The sequence below is a fragment of the Chinchilla lanigera genome, unplaced genomic scaffold (assembly GCF_000276665.1).
Source record: "Chinchilla lanigera isolate Chin_1 unplaced genomic scaffold, ChiLan1.0 scaffold00019, whole genome shotgun sequence".
Classification (NCBI taxonomy): domain Eukaryota; kingdom Metazoa; phylum Chordata; class Mammalia; order Rodentia; family Chinchillidae; genus Chinchilla; species Chinchilla lanigera.
Window position 1 is genome coordinate 362,597 of NW_004955420.1, and position 20,270 is coordinate 382,866.

The window sequence follows — 20,270 nt, forward strand, 5'->3', positions numbered from 1 at the left end:
TTATTAGTTCTAAATTATCTACCCTCAACATCTTATTTATACCAAATGTCAATTTTAAAAAGTTAATAGATCTTTTAAAAAACATATTGATTTTACTTTGATAATTCACCCTTATCTTTCAAAATTTCACATCTCTTGAGAAATTTATCTCTCTACCTTTAATTATTTGAAACAACCAAGAAAGTGTAATTTGCTAAGAAATGTATTTTGATAGAAAAATATCTTTAGTCAAAGATAATGAAAAGATGAAGATATCAATATGTAACACAACCACCACTGTTAATTTCCTATCACCTTATCTGAAATTCTGCATTGCTTGTACGGTTTTTGTGTTATTTTCTAAATGTATGTGTGTTTGTTAATATGTTTTCATTCTTTTACCTTTAAAATAAAAATGGTAATGAAAAGAAAAATTTAATACCAATTTAATAAACAGAACTATGTTACTCAAAGAAATGTAAAAGAAAAGATAGCATAAACATTTACAGCAAACATAATAACTATTGGGAACAACAGAGAAAATTATTAATTTCACGGGAAAAAAGTTCTCGAGAAATGAGATAAGAAAAAGAAACTTTTGTAATCTATAAAAGGAGAAAGTCAAGAAACATAAAATAGAACCTTAAATATTTTCAACTTTAACTCAGTTTTTCTTTTTTCTTCTCGTTTTTCTGAGACAAGGTCTCCCTATGTAGTTCCAACTGGTTCTTGAACGCATTATGTAGCCCAGGCTGGCCTTTAAATAAGAGGTAATCCTCCCGCGTCTATCTCCCAAGTGCTGGGATTACAAGCATGCACCACCATGCCCGGCTTAATTTAGTTTTTAAAATGTTGCATTTTTGGGGTTTCTTCCCAAATATTTCCTCTAACAAAAACATTAGAAAAATACAAGGAATATTAGAAAAGCCTTATTTTTATTTGTTAAAAACCAAATCACTGAACTAGACGGAAAATAAATTTAAAATAATTTGATTTCTTTAGAGGTACAGTATATTTCCTAAACTTGAGTTGTTACATACCCACTGTAAAATCTTCAAAAATCCATTAAAAGAAAATTTAGATATCATAATTAAATAACAAATTTATTTCTAGCACTGTGTTTGTCAAATGTGGGTTTTTAAAAAGGGAATAGAAAGTGGAATTCAATTTATTTATGCCTATTTAAGATCACTCATAATGGTAAGAATAAAACACCTATAAATTTGCAACCTGAGATTCAAAATGCTTCCCATTAATGAAGAAACTTTAAAATCCTTTCTGTTCTGAGTTAATGGTTATTTCATTTTAAGTAATACAAATCTCTTCTAGGAATATTCGTGTTACAAATTATAAATTTGATTATTCTGACTAAATAGAGACCTTGTTTTACTTTTATTGTAAATTATTTTATAAATTAAGTCCTTTAGACTTTTTTTAAAAAGATAACTTTCTAGGCAACATGTAACCAATTTTGGAGGTTTACTCTGATAAATTTCACTACAGTTTCAATTATTCAAAATTTACTCCTTCCAACAGACTTTTTCATTCTCAGTATTAAAAGTCATCTACTGCGACTTCTGAGTTTTTAAAATGGGAAATATTTTAAGTGTAATTTTCCCCTAGTAGAATTTAAAAATCAGTTAATTTGGGTGCATTGGACTCTTTTTTCCCAGAACAAGGTTTTTTAAAATAAAGTTTTAATTACAAAATATAATTTTACCAAAAAATTACATCATATATGCACATCTCCACCTTCAAACAAAAGCCCCTTGAGGCCCAGGACTTCAGAATGCATACAACCAAAAAGGTTAGCTAGATAAACCATACGTTTAAGAACATACAAGCCAACAGAAGGGATCTATGAAGGATAATCACCTTAAGAGAAAAAACTTTGTGCAGATGACACTGGTTCAAATGCATTCCCTTGGGGAAAAAAAATCAACTCTGTAAAGATAGCAGATGGATTTGTTTAAATAGTAATAAAATTAACGAGGGACTTTAATAACCATCACAAATTATTAAGCATGCAACAAACAACAGCATTTTTTTCCCATACAGCATGTTTGCCAGAATACTGACATATGGAAATTCCAAGCTTTTTTAATTAATAGGCATTTATATTTAGCAATATAACACAGTGTGGGAGAAAACAATTTTACTTTCAGTTCATCAAGAAAGTCAAAGAGCTTCCAATGGCTTACCACTGGTGGATCAACAGGTGCTGGTGGTTGTACTTGTAGGTTTACCGCAACAGTCTGTGGAGGAGGAAGAGTCTGAAATGGCAGCTGGACCAAAGCTTCTGCAGCTGGAAGCTCCTCTTCGGACACCAAAGCATTCTGCACCAAAACCTGGCCCTGGGATAGAATTTCAGGCTGCACTTGTAAAGACTGCATAGACTGTAAGGGCAGTGGTGGAATCTGAGCTGGAGGAGATGTCGACATCTGTGGAGGGGTTGCAATTGGGATTGGAGAGGACTGTAGGGCTGAATACTGCTGGTGTGATGTTGGAGACACAATCTGCTGACCTGGGGACACCAAGGCAGACTGCTGAACTGGGCCAATGTGTACAACAGGGGAAGCTGAAAGTGGAAGATGGGATGGAAGATTCAGCTGTGCTGTAGGTTGTACCTGATTAGCAGCAGACTGCTGCAAATTTGGCCCTGGCTGAAGAGCTGATGACACAAGAGGGTGTGGCTGAATAAGTGCTTGTGGATGAATAATTATAGTAGGAGACTGACTTGGTGAATGTGGTGGTGGAGGAGACACCACTACAGACTGCTGTGCTGACTGTGACTGATTAGGAGATACCGTTAAAGGAGGGGGATGGCTCTGAATCGGTGAACAATGCTGTGACTGAGCGCTGCTGGGAGCTGGAGGAAGGCCATGGTTTTGGAGTGGTATACAGTGCTGGGATGGGGGTGGATCTTGAGTTGAATTCTGAAGTGTGATTGGCTGAATTTGCTGTTGCTGCTGTTGTAATATCAGCTGATGATGGGAAACCTTGGGAGGTGGTGAATGAAGAGGAATCTGTTGATGTTTTATTAGAGAATGAGGCTGAATTGGAGAATATGAAGCTGTGAGAGAAAAAAATGACAATTAGTACTGATTCCAAAAATATCATTAGAATTTCTAAAATTAATCTAAAGGAGGAAAGTTTTCACATCAGAAGGTCATCGCTTTAGAATTCTGTTACAAGTCAAATACAGCAAAATGAAGTTTTATAATAAATAGCTTTTCCTTGGAAAACTATAAAAATTTGATAAAATAAGCTGTACTGTGGAAAGTTCCAAAAGAAAACTGCCTGAAATAGTCTATCACAAATCTGAATCTATGCAGTTTATCTTTCCTAGATTTTATACTTTACCAGAACAGTGCCTTAATATACAGCAAAGCTTATCCAATTGAATTTCATCTTTGAGGGAACGATAACTTCGAAATCGTAAAAATGTTATTAAAACACAAAGATCTCATCCTATCTACATCTGGTAGCACTGTAACTAATCACTGAAACTCATCACTGAAACTCTAGAGGCTCCTCTAAATCTAGGAGAGCACTAGCTTTACTTGCAGACAATGAAGTAATGAGAAGCCGAGAGCTACTTAAACAAAGAATCTTAAATCCTTCTCCCCACCGCAAAGCCCTACAGTAATTTATAAATAATGGTATCAGATCTTCTCCACAGAGGGACCCCTCACAACAGGCACAAATAAGAATTATCAGAATCAAGTTGTGAGTAGTTTCCCTATAGTCATGTCTCTTCTCCAACCCACACCCATGTTCAGAAAGAGAGAGATGCTCACAAAACCCAACCTACCTAAGAATGGAAACTGAGTTCACCAGAAGATAAATTGAAATGATTCCTTTATGTTAGTATCATGTAAAATTATACACATTTAAAACATATCTAAGGACACGGTGGAATTTTTTTTCTTAAATCTCAGAATGTTAAAAACTATGTCACTTTGTATCTACTTTTATATTCAACTATACTTATAGCAACACCATTATAAAAATTTCTAACTTTTTTTCTTTTGGTCTTTTTGAGACAGGGTTTCACTATGCAGTTCAGGCTGGCCTTGAACTCACTTTGTAGCCCAGGCTGGCCTCGAACTCTCAGCCTCCTGAGTGCTGGGATTACAGGCATGCACCACCACACCCGGCTTGCAACAACTTTTTAAAAAATGTTTTTACACTGTGTTATTTTTTAAATTTGGGGGACCTTTAAAGGAATTAACAATTAATATCTGAAGAAACAGTGTTCAGAAGGTTGAATAACTATCTACTAATTATTTTAAAAATGGGACCTTTGAGGGTGTATCTCAGTGATAGAGCACAGGCTTTGCTTGGGTGAAGACCTGAGTTCAATCCCTAGCACAACAATAAAAAGAAAAGAAAAAGGAAATTAGGTCTGATGCTTCATCTAACAAATTCTCACACAGTAATTAGACTAACATGTCAAACTGAGATTGTTAACCCTTTAAAAAGTATTGATATTATAGACTATATTAAAAATATTAATAGACTATATTAAATAAACTAAATTTAAAAGTATTGAATTATAGACAACACTACACCACTATACTATACCACTGCAAAAAGTAAAATTAAAACTCTGGATTCCACAGCATGGCTTCCAAAGGGCTCAGAGTGCTTTCTCACCTCCCATTTGTATTTATAAAATGCCTGTGGAATAGGCAGACATTATTAACCTTCTTCTACACAGAAGACATTTTTCACAATCATAAGCCAAAAACTATAATTTTAATTTAGCACATTCTTGAAATACAATGGATCTTATTTCCAGTAATAACTTTTATACTCTAGTAAGTAATCTTTTTATATTCTACACTTGACAATTCAATAGATCAATGATTTATCCTTTTCTAAAGTAAATTTTTCTTGGATCAGAAGTCAAATTTAGCTTACGTTTTTTATATTAGTCTGTAAGCACATACAACAACCACATATATAGAATAATTATCCAAATATTTGAAACAATGCCTCTGTACAAGAAAAGCCCAATACCGTAGAAACTGTCATACTGCTTACTTTCTCTGATTTTAAACACTTTATTATTGTCAGGGTAGCCTTATATTTGGAGAATTAATAATTGGCATCATTTCTTATTTTATTTATATATATATATATATTTGGGAGGGGTCGGTGGGTACTGGAAATTGAACTCAGGACCTTGCTCTTCCGGGCAGGCACTATACCACTGAACTATATCCCAGGCTATATCTTATATATATTTTAAAACTGTTATTCACCATTATATTATTTCAATAGTTGCAACAAATCCATGAGGTGCACATGGTACTATACTAACATATTATAGATTAACAAACTGAATAGTTAAATGACTTTCCTAAAATCACCTGGGTATCAAGGGGCAGAGCTGAATTTTAAAGAATTTTAAAGCCATGTGGTGACTGTATTTGGAGATAGTACATCCAAGGAATTAAAGTTAAAAGAAGTCCTGGGAGGAGCCCTAACATGACAAGATTTGTATATTGTTAAGAGGAGCTCTCAGAGAGCTCCTCCACCATGCACTTGAAAGAAAGGTCATGTGAACACCTAGTAAGGAAGTGCCTATCCTCAAGCCAAGAACAGAGTCCCCACCAGAAAATGAATATTGCCAGACCTTAATCTTGGGCTTTCCGGCTACCCAGTGTATGGTATTTTGTTATGTCAGCTACAGCAGACTAATACAGAGCCTTCTCACTACATACTGAACTAATGTCTGCAAAAAACTATTTTTTCCAATTATATTAGCTTTATAAAAGCTTTAAAAACTGCTTTAAGTGGAGGGTGCTGGTACATGCCTGTAATCCAAATATTTTGGAGGCTGAGGCTGAAGGTCATAAGTTGGTGGTGCCTAACCTGAGCAACTTAGTGACTTAGACCCTATCTCTGACTGACTGACTGACTGACTGACTGACTGACTGAGGCTGGGGATGTAGCTCAGTGTAAAGGTACTAGATTCAATCCCCAATAATAGATGAACAGAAAGACAGACAGATAGACAGAGCTTTAAAACCTTTCCACTCTAATGTGGTTTGTGATTTCCATTCATTTGGTTCAAGTGCACCTCTATTTTATGTATTAAAAATAGAAGTACTTAAAGAAATACAAAAATAAAAATAGAATTACTAACAAGTAGAAACGCCACCTTTATGGATAAATGAAAATAAAAATCAAGTTATCTTAGACCAATAACCATGTCCTCTATAATAATTCTTGCACTACACTACATTAGAATACAAGGAGATTTTTCAAATATTTTAAATGACCTGTAGAGACAACTCCAGTGGAGGAGAAGGACAAGTTACCAATTCTAGAATCTCTCAAAGTATCCTGGCTTCAAATTAACTTCCTACTAATACAGGGAGAGAAACTGAGAAGTACAACATATAGACACTATCTTTTTTTTTTCTTTTTTTTTTTTTTTTTTTTTTTTTTTTTTTTTTTTTTTTTTTTTTGTCTTTTTGAGAGAGGGTCTTGCTCTACAGTTCAGGCTGGACTTGAACTCACTTTGTAACCCAGGCTGGGCTCAAACTCACAGTAATCCTCCTGCCTCAGTTTCTGGAGCATGAGCATTACAGGTGTGTACCACCACACCCAGCCTAGATACTGTCTTGCCAGAAGCCATGGATTGCTTTGAATACTAAAGTTATAAGGCTTAAACAAACTTGTAAATCCTGTACCTGCAAAGGGTTATGTGGTTCAGTGTGTTCCATGTGATTTTGTTTCCCATGAACAACATCATGGAAAACCTGGGTTTGGTTGATATATTTAGGATCTGAATCTGGAACTGAAAGCAACTTGAGACTCTGGTGCTTATGTTACCTGTCTCCTTCACACTTACATAAAAAGAAGGCAAATAATGAGGACATTATCACACTGTTAACAAAAGAGGGAAGAATAAATTTCAACTTAGAACCAAGTACTGGTACGGGGGAACTGAAAAATCCAAAAGTAGATCACCTTTCTTTTTCTTTTATGTACTATTTTTTCTCTCTGCTTTTCTTTTCTTTTTCTTTTTTTTTGGTAATGGGAATTGAACTCAGGACCAGGACCTTGCCCTTGCCCTTGCCAGAGAGGTGCCTGTGCCACTGAGTTATATCCCCAGCCCTAGATCTTTCTTGAGCTAAATCTGAAAAGAGCTCCCAGCTTTCTCTACAGATACATCTTCATCGATAAGTTAATCTACTCTTCATTATAACCTATCAAAAACTACAACAACTACTACATACTGTTTAGAACAGTCATTCCAGTTTCAGTGGTCAATGCTGCCCCACCCTGACTGTTGACACTGGCCAGGTGTTGGCTTGAGGCTGGGAACACTCTGGGGAGTGCAGTACAAGAGGACAGTTATCAAGCCATACAGACAGGATACTGGGACACAGATGTTCATCAAAAAGAAGCCCAACTAGGCTAGAATGGTAGGGCACACCTGTAATCCCAGCACTTCAGAAGCTGAGGGAGGAGGACTGCCACAAATTCAAGGCCAGCCTGACCTACACTGCAAGACCCTATCTCAAAAAAACAAACAAACAAAAACCTCATACAAAAACGAAGAAGCCCATCCAAATATACTATTTACTAATTTATATATCAAAGTCTATAGTAGTTCTCTAAGAATCAGGTCCAACAGTTTGAAGTAATGTGATACCTAATTAATGCTAATCAGAAAGAACTGCTATAATTTCCAAATTCAAGAGGAAAAATAAACTTAATCCATCAAATATATTCTGCATACCTCTACCCTCAAGGAGTTTACTCTCTAGTAAAGAGTCTAAGATCAATGAGTACACAAATAATTAAAAAAGAGCTATATGAGAACATAAAATGCTACAAAAATTCAAAGTGAGGAGAAATTTGTAACTAGAAGAATCAGTGCCAAGATCCTGAGAAGCAGTGAAGCAGAGGATGCTGACAATACTAACAGAAAACATGAAAAGAGAAATAAGTTTAGGTAGGAAAAAACCAGACTTCAGTAGTGTAAAACAAATCTTTAAAAGTAAAGCAGAGTTAAAAAAGAACAAAGAAAAGATGTTTACCTGTCAAGGTTGTTGGAACAAAGAAGCGTTTTTAATGAAATGTATGTGAGGTATCTAGTCCAGTACATCTCTCACATACATCTACATCCACAAACACACACACATACACCCCCCACATACACCTCACATTACACTGGTGTAAAAACATATGCAGATATATTAAGGATAGAGGAGACATGTCTAGGTGTCCCTCCCAAGTCTCCTGTGGTCGTAAGTGGGACTTTTTCAGACACTGGAATGGAGTCATGGTTAATGCTAGGCTCAAGGGGACTAGGATTAAGAGTGTGAGTGCTACCAGGCCTAAATAGCCTGAATAAGATACAACGGGTGGAAAGAGCTGTGGATGTTCCTTGCTTGTTTTGCTACCTTCTGCCCACCATGAACTGTTTCTCCTCTGCAATGCCTGTCTTCCATCCACCCTGCCTTGGAGCCAGCCGATTATGGACTGCAACTTCTACAAACTGTAAACTAAATAAACCTTTCCCCTCTTTAACTTTCAGAGTTCGGTATTTTGTCTCAGCAACGAGAAAAGTAACTAAGATAAGACTTCAGTATGATTGTGAAGCAAAGGAAAAGAATCAGTGTAAGACAAAAGATGCTACAATAACTACTAAACACATCAGGAGCAGGTAAACAAAAAGGAATCAATGACATAAGTAAATGTTACTGACTTTAAGAAGAAATCAGATCCTGGACATGGTGACACACACCAAGCTACTGGGGAGGCTAAGGCAGAAAAATCCCAAGTTCAAAGCCACCAAGACCCTATCCCAAATAAAACTTTTAAGAAAGGACTGAGAGTGTAGCTCAGTTGTAGAAAGCATGCCTACCATGTGCAAGGGCCTGGGTTCAATCCCTAGCAATGCAGAAGAAGAAAGCAGATCTTTATCTTATTAGAAGTAAAGAAGGCTTAATCTTGACGAATTCTGAGAGGAACACAAGAGACAAGCAACGATGGCCCCAAAATTTTCAACAGAGAGGAGAACCATAGGGCAAGCAGGGTGTGGTGATACACACTTATAATCCCAATACTAAGGAAGCAGGAGGATCACTGTGAGTTTGAGGCCAGCCTGGGCTACAAAGTGAGTTCAAGGCCAGCCTGGAGTGTAGAGTGAGAACCTATCTCAATAAGGCAGAGACAAAAAAATAAAAATAAAAAAAAGGAAAAAAAAGAAGCATAAGGCAAGGTTATCTGTGGAAAGAGGAAAAGCACAGGTGGACTTCAAAGCTTAATGAAAATGGAAACAATATACCTGCTTCTCGCTCCCTCCAATTTACCAATATTTTGGTAAAATCAGAAATGGAAAAAAGCAACACAGGAATATAATTTTCCTTATTTGCATAATCCTTATTTTTGGAAAGTAACAAATTCTTCCCACTGAGGACTTTAAACAAATACATAAACTTGTTTTTCTTAAATAAGCTTTTAAATCTATTCCGCTACAACATATTAAACTACAGATAAACAATATTTCAAAGCTAAAAGGTTTTATCAATATAAAGAGAGATAAATACATAATGAACATGTTAATCAAATGTCAATTAACAAAAAAAAATCTGTTTTATTGTTATAATTTGTTTTAGCAACTGGGCTTTTAAAATCACCTTTCTTCACACCACATAGAGATGTTCTTTCTTTAACTTATGAAATTCACATTTTAAAATGTTTTTAAAAAGTCATTCGTGTTCAAATAGAAGACATCCCTTGTTTTGTTCTACTTGGTAAGAAAATTAATTACACAACTATTTTCAACAAATTTTATTTATCCTACCTGGTGCTATTAACTGGTGAATACTTGATGTCCGGGTGACAGCTGTGCTTCGTGATTCCAGACTTGGACTCTCTCCTTTCTTATTACTTTCTGGAGAAGGATCTCGTTGGCTGACTTTAGAACTGGTCACTGTTGTTTTGTTATGACAAATTGTCAGTGACTGAGTTTGACTAGTGCTTTTTGGTGGACCATTCTGTGAGCTAGATAATACACCCAACTTCTGGCTGCGTAATGTTAAATTCTGAACCTAAGAACCACATAACAGAAAATAAGAATAAAAACAGATGGTTTTAATTGATACACTAATCATTATAACTACTATAAAAATATGACAATATATTTATATTAGACTGATCACCCAGAAAGCTCCTAGCACTTAACTGATTAGTCTCGAGGAATGGTAGAATTTCTATTGCAAGTAGTCCCATCTCAAGTATTAGGTGGGAACTTTTAAAAAGACGTAAGGGGCAAGGACAGGGCAGGGATTGGGTAAGCCCAGGGGAGACAAAAGATGGGAGGAGAAGAAAGGATAGATCATGAAGCATTAAATGAAAACAGACTCTGTGTGTGTATGTGTGTGTGTGTGTGTGTGTGAGAGAGAGACAGTGAAAGAGATCACAAATGGATGACAAATATGAGAAAAATTACTCTGCAACATACTGAATTAAGTAATTACCTTTAACTATAGAGATTGCAAAGGAACACTAATCTTATAAAAAAGAAAATTAATTCACTAAATGACTTGTCCCACTGTAATATTTATGAAAGGCATTTTTAGAAAACTTCTAAAATCTAATTAAATTTTGTTGTCATTGAACACTCATTGCCTTTGAGAACTCATTAACAGAAAAATATATTCATGGTCTTGAAACGGCTCTATGTGATGGCTCCTGGCTACATCTGGGGATACTGTAAACCTTCTGCAAGTGAATGGGGTCAAGGATTATCCCAATTACTTTCATCTGAGCTTTAAAACATTTCTAAACAGCAACATTTCTAAATAGCAAGGTCAAAAATGCTTCACCAAAAGCTGCCTAATTTCTTGTTTATCTGGAATAAATGTACCAGATACATGTAGAGCTAACGCTGACCCTGGGACGGAAAGTGAAGTACGCGAGATCCCAAAGTGACAAAGTAAATGACATAACACTGCTTTATAAATGTTTTTCAGTTTATGTCTATTCTGTCTCTACAGGCACATCATTAACTCATGCTCCAAGGCTGTAGTTCCTCTGTCCAACCTAGTGCCATATATTCAGTCACTACCAAGCACTTTAAATGTTGATGTCAGCAAGTCAAAGTTTTAATCATTTCTATTCATGCTCCTGTGAGAATTTCTAAGTGAGACTATATGGAGCATCTTCTCTGATTTTCCTCAAGTACTATGCATCAATATAAACATATATGACCAATAATAACATTATTAAAGTTTAATACAAAATAAGATGTATTAAAAGACATTTCTCAGATTGCTACTCAAAGCCCTTCATTAGCCAGAATCACTCTGTACTCCACTTTCTATTCCTCCAGCCCCACAATTTTCACTTTTGCCAGAACTGTTTTCACAATTCTCCAAACATACCTTGCACTTCCTCCATTTGGAGCCCCTGCTTAAGCTCCTATTAACTAAATGCCATTCCTCCTCAAAGCTGTCTCCTGAAGACTAATTCATTCTTTCAGCTCCAATAAAATCCCACTCGTCTTCCCAGAAAACATTCCCAAAATCCTTGGTTAGAAAAGAGTTCCCCACTCCCAGAAGGATTTTTCCATAGAATTTGGGTTATACTGGCTTACAGCACAATGTCCTGCTTGCTTCAGAATTACAAAGGAATGTATGTATAAAAGACTGAGATTCTGGTTAGTAGGCTCTCACCTCCTACATTTATTTCTGTATGCCCCAAAATTCTGTGCTGCAAACATTAGAAACTTTACAAGTGTGCGGTATTCTCCTATTATCTGATTTTGAAATATATACTCCATGGGTTTTTAGTAGGTACCTAATTCTATTTATGGTTTCTTTGGCTAACATTAAAATCTATTCACATTTATCAAAAAAAAAAAAAAGCTCAACAATTATCTGAGTGGCAACACATTAAAATTTCCCAAGAAGCAAGGGATAGACAATATAGAATTTAACATGTGCCACAAATGATCTTCAGACTACATAGTAACCAAAAGGTAAACAGTCTAAAAAACTTGAAAGCATTCCTTCAAATATTTAATAGCACATTCATAGTAATGATTTGACACAATGAACACTAAATACGTTCTTCTAATTTTCCTGTTTTTTGAGATTCTGAAAAAACTGTATGTGTGTACATATATGTGATGTATATTACTTATATGAGTATCTAAATTTTAAATATAGCTATTTCTATGATCATCTTAGTTTAAATATTGACATGGTATAAATAAATTCCAGCTGGGCATGTGGCACACACCTGTAATCCCAGCACTCCGGAGGCTGAGGCAGGAGGATCCCTGTGAGTTCCAAGGCCAGCCGTGTTTACATAAGTGAGTTCAAGGCCAGCCTGCACTACCTCCTAAGACCCTATCTCAAAATAAATAAATAAATTAATTAATTCCAACTATGTAAAACTATGCTACCAAATTACATTACAAAGTTAATTTACCTGGTAAGAGATCACATTTCAATTTCCTTGACACAGCCTCATATTTGAGGAAACAAAATCCATCTTTTCTAAAAAAGAACATTAATGTACTCTTATATCCAACTTTCATTTTGCCTAAGCTTTTCACATGATCAAATTATGGAAACTTTCCGACTTTCTGACTTTTGATATTTTGCATGAGGTATTTTTGCCAAGTTCAGGGCTTATATTTTAAAGTTGATTCCCCACTGCCAAAGTATTCTCACATTGGTTATTTAACATAAGTCCAACAAGTACTTTGGAAATTATCATAGCATTGCTTCTCTGCAGATGAAGAAACTAAAAGTCAGTGTAACATGTTGGTAGCAGAGCTGAGTTTCTAGCTTTTAAATCCAAAGGAGTGATTTTTTCTGATTCTAACAGCATTCCCTAGATACTCTAGATATGTAAGATTTCTTACCCTTGTACAACCATATTTTTTATTCACTAGTATCTCTCTGGAAATCTTTTCCCTCCCTTTTCACATAAAGGGGAAAAGGGATGAAGCATTTAAAATAGTAAAATAAGGGTAAGATATTCCAACTTCTTTTTAACTTTTTTACAATATACTGTGAAAACTTTTTAGTCCTAAGAAATAAACTGTTATACTGACTTCTATAGTACAAAGACTATTTAAACAAAACTTCAAATTTGGTGTTTTTCAATTACAAATACAATTTCCAAATTGCAAACATAGTTTTAAAAATCAACAAATTAGAGCAGAAATTTTCAAAACTAATACTGCGGTCCTGAACTTGAAGTTACCCCTAGAATTATAAGGTATTAACATCACCTATCATTTGCCAGCTTCATTCACTGCCATTTCAAAACCACAGCAAAGAAAAACATTGGTAGGGAGATTGTGTAGCAGTCAGGGTGGGGTTTCAAGCTTATTTGGCATTTGGATCCATCCAAGGGATTGGTGGGACACAGTTCTAGGCATATCTGTGTGGGTCATCAGAGGTGTGCCCTTGGGGTTCTTTGATCCCTCACCCTTTTGGTTGTGGCACTCTTCTCCTGCACCCAGTCACCATAAACTAAGCAGTACTGCTCCACTATGCTCTTCTATGATGTCTCTGCTTTGGAGCCAGTTCATCAGGGACTGAAACTGTAAGCAAATTGAACGTCTCTTCCTTTAGGTTGTGAGTGTTGGGTACTGTCTCAGCAACAAGAGAGTTAACAGATTCCTAAAGGTCAATCCATTCCTCTAGTTCCTTGGAAGTCTATCCTTAAACTGAGATGATCATAGAACCACACACCTATACCATACCAAAGTAGACCCTGACAACCACTTTCATAAACTACTTTAACTATATCACATTAAAGATGTTTTCTTCATGAAAACTCATAAAAAAATAGTCCTTTATAGAGGATGTTATAAATAGTTTACTTTCCTATGCAGCTCAATTATTTTGCCTTGGAAACTATAAATCCTTTGAAGGACATTTGGTTATCTCCACTGGGAGTATCTTAGTTACTTTTCTCATTGCTGAGACAAAATACCCAACACCCAAAGTTACAGAAAGAAAATGTTTATTTTGGCTCAGAGTTTGTAGAGGTTTCAATCCTTAAGTGGCTCCAAGGCAGGGTGGCTTCACAGAGGGACATCACAGAAGAGAAAGAGTTTGTGGCAGCCAGAAGGCAGCAAGAGACAAACTACAAGTAAGTAACAGCACCTTCTTTCTTTCCCTTCCATTGTATTCAGGCTACCAACTGGGTGAATAGCACTCATACCCTTGACCCTAGCACACTTAATCCTAGCACTGCACCAAGATTCAATCACACACTCTAGATCCACCCACCTCTGAAAGAGCCCCACCAATGACTACATAAGGCTTTGGGAGGACATCTAGACACAAACCATAACAGTGCAGCTATTTTGAACTGGGCTGCTATGAACATTTGTATACATGGCTTTACGTAGATGTGTATTTTGACATCCTTCTGGGTAAATGCTCAGCAGCAGAGTTGCTAGGTCACATGTTATGTGTGTATTTAACTTTCTACGGAATTATAAGACTGTTTTCCAGTTGTACCATTTTATACTTTCACCACCAATGCTCCACATTTTTAAAACATGTGCTATTATCAGTCTTCTTCAATTTAGCTATTCTAGTGTATGGTGATGTTCACTGTAGTTTTGATTTGCATTTCTTTTTTTTTCTTTCTTTCTTTGAGACAGTCTCACTCTGTAATTCAGGCTGGGCTTAAACTCACTACATAGCCCAGGCTGCCCTTAAATTCTTGCAATCCTCCTGCCTCAGCCTCCGAGTGCTGGGATTGCAGGCCTATGTCACCACTCCTGGCTCACTGATTTGCATTTCTGCAAAGATTTATGGTGTTTGTTGAACATTCTTTCAGGTGCTTATTAGCCTTTTGCATATTGTCATTTATCTAATGTCTCTTCAAATCTTTTCCCCACTTTTAACTGGGTTGCTTAGGGCTGGGGATATACCTCAGTGGGACAAGCTCCTGCCTGGCAAGTACAAGGTCCAGAATTCAATTCGTGATACCAAAAAAAAAAAAAAAAATGTTCAAGACGAACTTGGGCTACAAAGTGAGCTCAAAGCAAGCCTGAATTGCATAGAGAGATGCTGTCTCAAAAAGAAAAAAAAAAGTTGACATTAACTGGGTTGCTTATGATATTATTATAATCATACTTCATATATCCTGGTATAAGTTTTTTGTCAGATATATGCATTGCTAATATTTCTCCTGTGACTTGCTTGTTCAGTTTGTAATGATGTCTTTTAAAGACCAGCTTTTAATTCTGATAAAATCTAATTTATCATTATTCTCTCTTATGGGTAAATGCTTTTTTGTGTCCTAAGAAAGCCCTGCTTACCTTAAAGTTGCAAAGATATATTCTTGTTTTCTTCTGGAAGTTTTGCTTTTACCTTTAGATCCACATTTTACTTCTAATTTATATTTATGAAAGGTATGAGAAGAAAGTTCAGGTTTATTTTCTTCCATATACCAAGTCAAAATCTCCTGTACTTAATTTTTTAAATTTAAAATTGGTCTAATTTTGTGAGTCAAAATTTAGGCTGTGTTTCAAAAATAATTTGCCCAATTTAATTCATTTTAAACTTCCACCATCCACTATGATTTATTCATTACCACCTATCTGCAAAGCAATCCACAAAAAAGAACATATCTCACATAGTAAAGGAAATCTGCCCTACAATAAAACTAAAAATACAATATCATTAGAAAAACCTTCATTAATCTTAACATTTATTTACATGTCTTCATATGGATGTCAAATAACCTAAATATCTGTGTTTAACTGTATTATAATTCTATAAAGCAAAAATATTCTCTCGAGGTTTTCACTGCGTTTTATAAAATTTTAACCTGAAATGCATGAAAAGAGTTCTGGAGCCATTAGTAACTGAAATACAAATGCAGCGCTTATCTTTAACCTGAAGACCCAGATCTCAGGTACCAATTATGAAGCTAGACAAGCTCACCTGAGTAGCTGCAGACTGACAGGAAGATGACGATGACGACGAGACAACAGGAATGTCAGACTGTACAGCAGCCACAGTGGTAGCGGGTGTGAAAATCAGCTGTACAGACAGAAAACCAAAAAAAAAAAAACAAAAATACCCTAAGACAAAAGAACATGTCCCACACACAATGTATATAGCAAGCAAGAGAGACTGAAATTTGTGACAGAAAGACAATGCAGTTTAGGACTGCATCCTAAGCAAAAAACATTTTACATGACAAAGAGAAGTTTCTGATAAAAACTCAAAAAATCATAAACAGTCTTGAAACATCTCATGATTCTAATAAGCAGAAAATAAATCACTCCTTAAGGAAGAAAATATACTTTGGTAATATGAAATCCTCAGGCCAAATTTTGTCCCAAATAAGCTATTCAAGTTTTCCTAGCTCAAAACTACTGTCTCAGTATTCCTAAAATAAAAACCTAAAAATAGAAAACTACAGTCTCTGTTTTAGGACACAAATTAAATTTCAGAGAAAAACATAGAAACCCCAAAACGTCTCTTCAGTGTCTTCAATGCAAGGGTAAATACACTGCATAATAAATTACAATGTTTCTCTCAGCTTCAAAGGTACTACAGGACAAACCTACTTAGGTTGCTCCTGATTTTAAAGGTATTTGAAAAGAAATACTCATTCTAGATGTAAATGCAAAAATATGCTAAAATAGGACAACAAAAGAGTGTTGCATTAAAAAAAAGGAAAAGACATTCTACTTACTCATCATCATATCTTTTCAATTTTTTTTTTTTTTTTTTTTTTTGGTACTGGGAACTGAACTCAGGACCTTGCACTTGCCAGGCAGGTGCTGTGCCACTAAGCTATAACCCCAGCCCTCAAATTTTTAATATTAAACATCATTAATTTCTAAAGCAGTAGAATCCAGAGATTATCCGATTCACTTAGTAAATTCTGACAGTAGTTTCAAGGGATATGTAAATACTCTAAAAATATTTCAAGAATTATTCTGTTCCTGTTGCCTCGCAAATTAAAATATTAAGGGAGCTTTTAAACTGTCGTTCAAGAGATCATTAAAACTAGTTCAGTATTTTACAGAATTCAACAACAAAGGCAAGTGTTCACAAAAAAGGTAAATCTCAGCACAAACAGCTTGAAAGCACTGAATCTAAAGAAAAGATATTTAGCTTGAACCATATAAATTACCAAAGTTAGAGATCAAAAATGGCAAACAGCATCCACTTCAAATGGTTAAATATTATTTTAAAGTGCATTTTTAGTAAAGAACATGTCATGAGGGGGAGAAAAACAGAAAGATGGCAATATTTACTGAATCATCTTTGAATAAGGGGTGAGTCTTATAATTATTCTTTCCTATTTGAAATATGACTAGAAACAGTCTTCCCAACTTTACATGAAGAACTAGAGATTCACATACATATTCAACACTGGACAAGAAAGAATGCATATTAGACTTTCCCAAAGTCTTTGTATATCTTCATGTAAAGACTACCAATAAAATAAAGGTCACCTAATTTCTACATTCCTTAAAATTAAATTGGGAAAATAGTAGATACTCAAATAAATAACCAAATCAACATTCATGTACTCAAAAAATCAAAATGTGCACAAAAACACAAGTAGAACGTGAGATGGGAATAACCAAACCTAAGAATTATGCATTAAATTACCAGGAACTCCAATCCAGATATGACATAGTCTTGGGATATAAATTCTAATAGCTAGTAACCAAGTTTTTAACATTTCTCACTATTTTGTCAAATTTAAGATGTCAGAAGTATATAATAATTTTATGTTCCACTATAACTGCTACTGTAACTATAACATAAATCAACTGTAAAATGCAACTTTAGAGATGTTGAAATTTGAAATTCAGGGGGGAAAGTTTGAGCCCTCAAATCTTTATTAGTTTCCAAAGGTTGATAATTACTATTTACCAAGAAGGGCTACTGATTCAAAGCAGAATTTTTCATGACATTGATAAATGTACAAGAGCTGAGTACACACACAAAAAAACTACTAAACATTTCTTAAGTATTAAAAATGTCTCACTGCACCAAACAAAAAAACATTTTGATCTCTTACATCCTTAGATACCAGAAATCCTTATAGCTCTTATCTTACCATTTGAGCTCGGAGATACATTTGAGCTTGGCTTGCTGTTAGAGTAGGGGAGGTACTCCCTAGTAACATAGTCTGTTGAGTAATACTGCCGCTGGTAGAACTGGAAGCCTGGGAACGGCTTATTAACTGTGCAGGTGTAGGAGAAGTGGAAAGGTTGATCTAAGAAAAAAAACATATCAGGTCATAGGCTTCCATTTCTTCCCTCCACATTACTGAACATCACAAGCTACAGCTAGGCAATCAACGAGACAAACTATGGGTAAGAACCCAAAAGGAAGGCTGTTACTTTTGACAGACCTCCTCACTTTGGGCAGTTTGCACATATGAAAATAACAGCATGCACTGGTTATTTTTAAATATATTCACAAATGTTTCAATTACATTTCTAATGTCTTAAAGCATCATTTCCAGTACATCCCAAAAACTAGAGCAAGACTTCCATTATTTTACTATTCCACATAACTTAAAACATTCTAATCAATAGGCTATATTGTTTTGTCAATAGTCTACACTATTTTGTCACACTTTCACATTTTGAGGGGTTTCTGAACCGAACAAAAATTAAAACATAATTAATTCACATATATAAAACATGTAAGTGGCATAATTAGTGTTAAGTTTTTCACAACAGCAAAAACGTAAAGCCAGAGATGTAAGCTCTGACATCAAGGCAGTCTACAGTTTTCTACAGACAGAATGCCCGTGAAAAAGCGAGAAGTGACATTCCTATTTTGAAATGAGTTCCTGAAAAGGACTGCTCAGTATATGAAAGGAAGGTGAAAAAGAGCTCTACCACACACTCATTGAGAAGCGGCAAGAAAATTTTCATCTGCCCCATTGACACTGTATGAGCAGAGTGAGGTACCTACGAAAATCAAACTCCAGAGATAGGCCATGTAGCAATTTACACAAAATCCAAATTTACACTCCCTGCATGTTCCATAATCCATCCCAATACATTAACATTTGAGGTCTAGTTCCCAGGAGGATGTGGAGTAAGACTCTCCAACAATCATCCCCCTGAAAAAACATCAATTTGAACAACTATCCATTACATTAAATTACCTTCACAAGAGCAAAGGAAACCAAATGAGAGATCACAGCACCTAGTTATAGCATAAAAGTAATAAAAGATGAACGGGAAGTGGTAGGAAGAACACTTTTACTTTATGTATGTCACTGTTCCTTCAATTCCAGCCATCATAGCACAGAAAGAGGCATCATTTGCTTGGGGGAAGAAAACAAAAGTAAGTTTAGGACTGTCTTGAACCCCAATATTGGGCCTGCCATATTAAAAATCTAGCACCAGACACTCACAGGCCTGATTCCACACTAGTATCCAGGGACGGGCCTCTTGACCCCATGGCGCCAGAGGAACACACAGTCCATAGGAAATGGATTTGCATTTAGCCCATTATCACTGCCAATTATTGCAAAGGGCTTAAGTTCCTTATAAACCTCAGCAGCAGGCATATTCAAGTAGCCATGGGCTTTACATTGCCCACCCAGCCCCACCTCTTCCTAATTCCCACACTGGATCAGCCTCAATGGCCACACAATTCCAGTCCAGGGATTATCATCCCTGTCTTCACTGGTTATGGCAATCTTGGGCTTAGGACACCCCCAAGACTACAGCAGAGTGGTCATGGACTTCAGACTGTTTGCTGTTGAAGGACATTCGCTAGGCTGCAAAGACTAGAATATGTACCTACTTCTTCAACATATAGGCATAAAGGAACAACCACAAAAATCAAGAATAATCAGAGAAACACCACATCACCAAATGGAGAAAAGGTTCCAGTGACTGGCCCCAATAAAATGGAGATGATTAAATGCCTAACAAGGTTTCAAAATAACAGTTTTAAGAAAGTTCTGCCAAGCTTCAAAAATTCAGAAATGTATCACAGAAATTTAATAGAGATTAATTTTTTTTTTAAAAATCAAACACAAATCTTCGAGCTGAAAAATACAAAAAATGAAATTTATATATATTTATATTTAAAAAAAGCAGGCCAGGCATGGTGGCACATGCCCCCTCCCAGCACTTTGGAAGTTGAGGCAAGAAGAACACTGCTAGTTCAAGATCAGCCTCAAGGCCAGGCATGGTGGCCCATGCCTGTAATCCCAGCACTCAGGAAGCTGAGGCAGGAGGATCGTTGTGAGTTCCAGACCAGCCTGGGCTACAAAGT

The 20,270-nt window shown here is 35.8% G+C and overlaps 1 protein-coding gene across 5 annotated transcripts in view; it reads right to left on the reverse strand.

Moving 5' to 3' along the window:
* The window catches only part of Phc3 (polyhomeotic homolog 3 (Drosophila)), a 73,977-nt gene that overhangs the window by 33,382 nt on the left and 20,325 nt on the right, over nucleotides 1-20,270 (reverse strand). For 4 of the 5 annotated variants that reach the window (XM_013513439.1, XM_013513437.1, XM_013513438.1 and 1 more), the window contains 5 exons: nucleotides 18,082-18,240; nucleotides 15,939-16,037; nucleotides 9,815-10,061; nucleotides 2,181-3,052; nucleotides 1,855-1,902 (listed from right to left, as the gene is read on the reverse strand). In XM_013513439.1, coding sequence (XP_013368893.1) covers nucleotides 1,855-1,902; nucleotides 2,181-3,052; nucleotides 9,815-10,061; nucleotides 15,939-16,037; nucleotides 18,082-18,240 — 1,425 coding nt within the window. The remainder of the gene's footprint in view (nucleotides 1-1,854; nucleotides 1,903-2,180; nucleotides 3,053-9,814; nucleotides 10,062-15,938; nucleotides 16,038-18,081; nucleotides 18,241-20,270) is intronic. The other variant, XM_005382964.2, reaches the window with a different exon arrangement.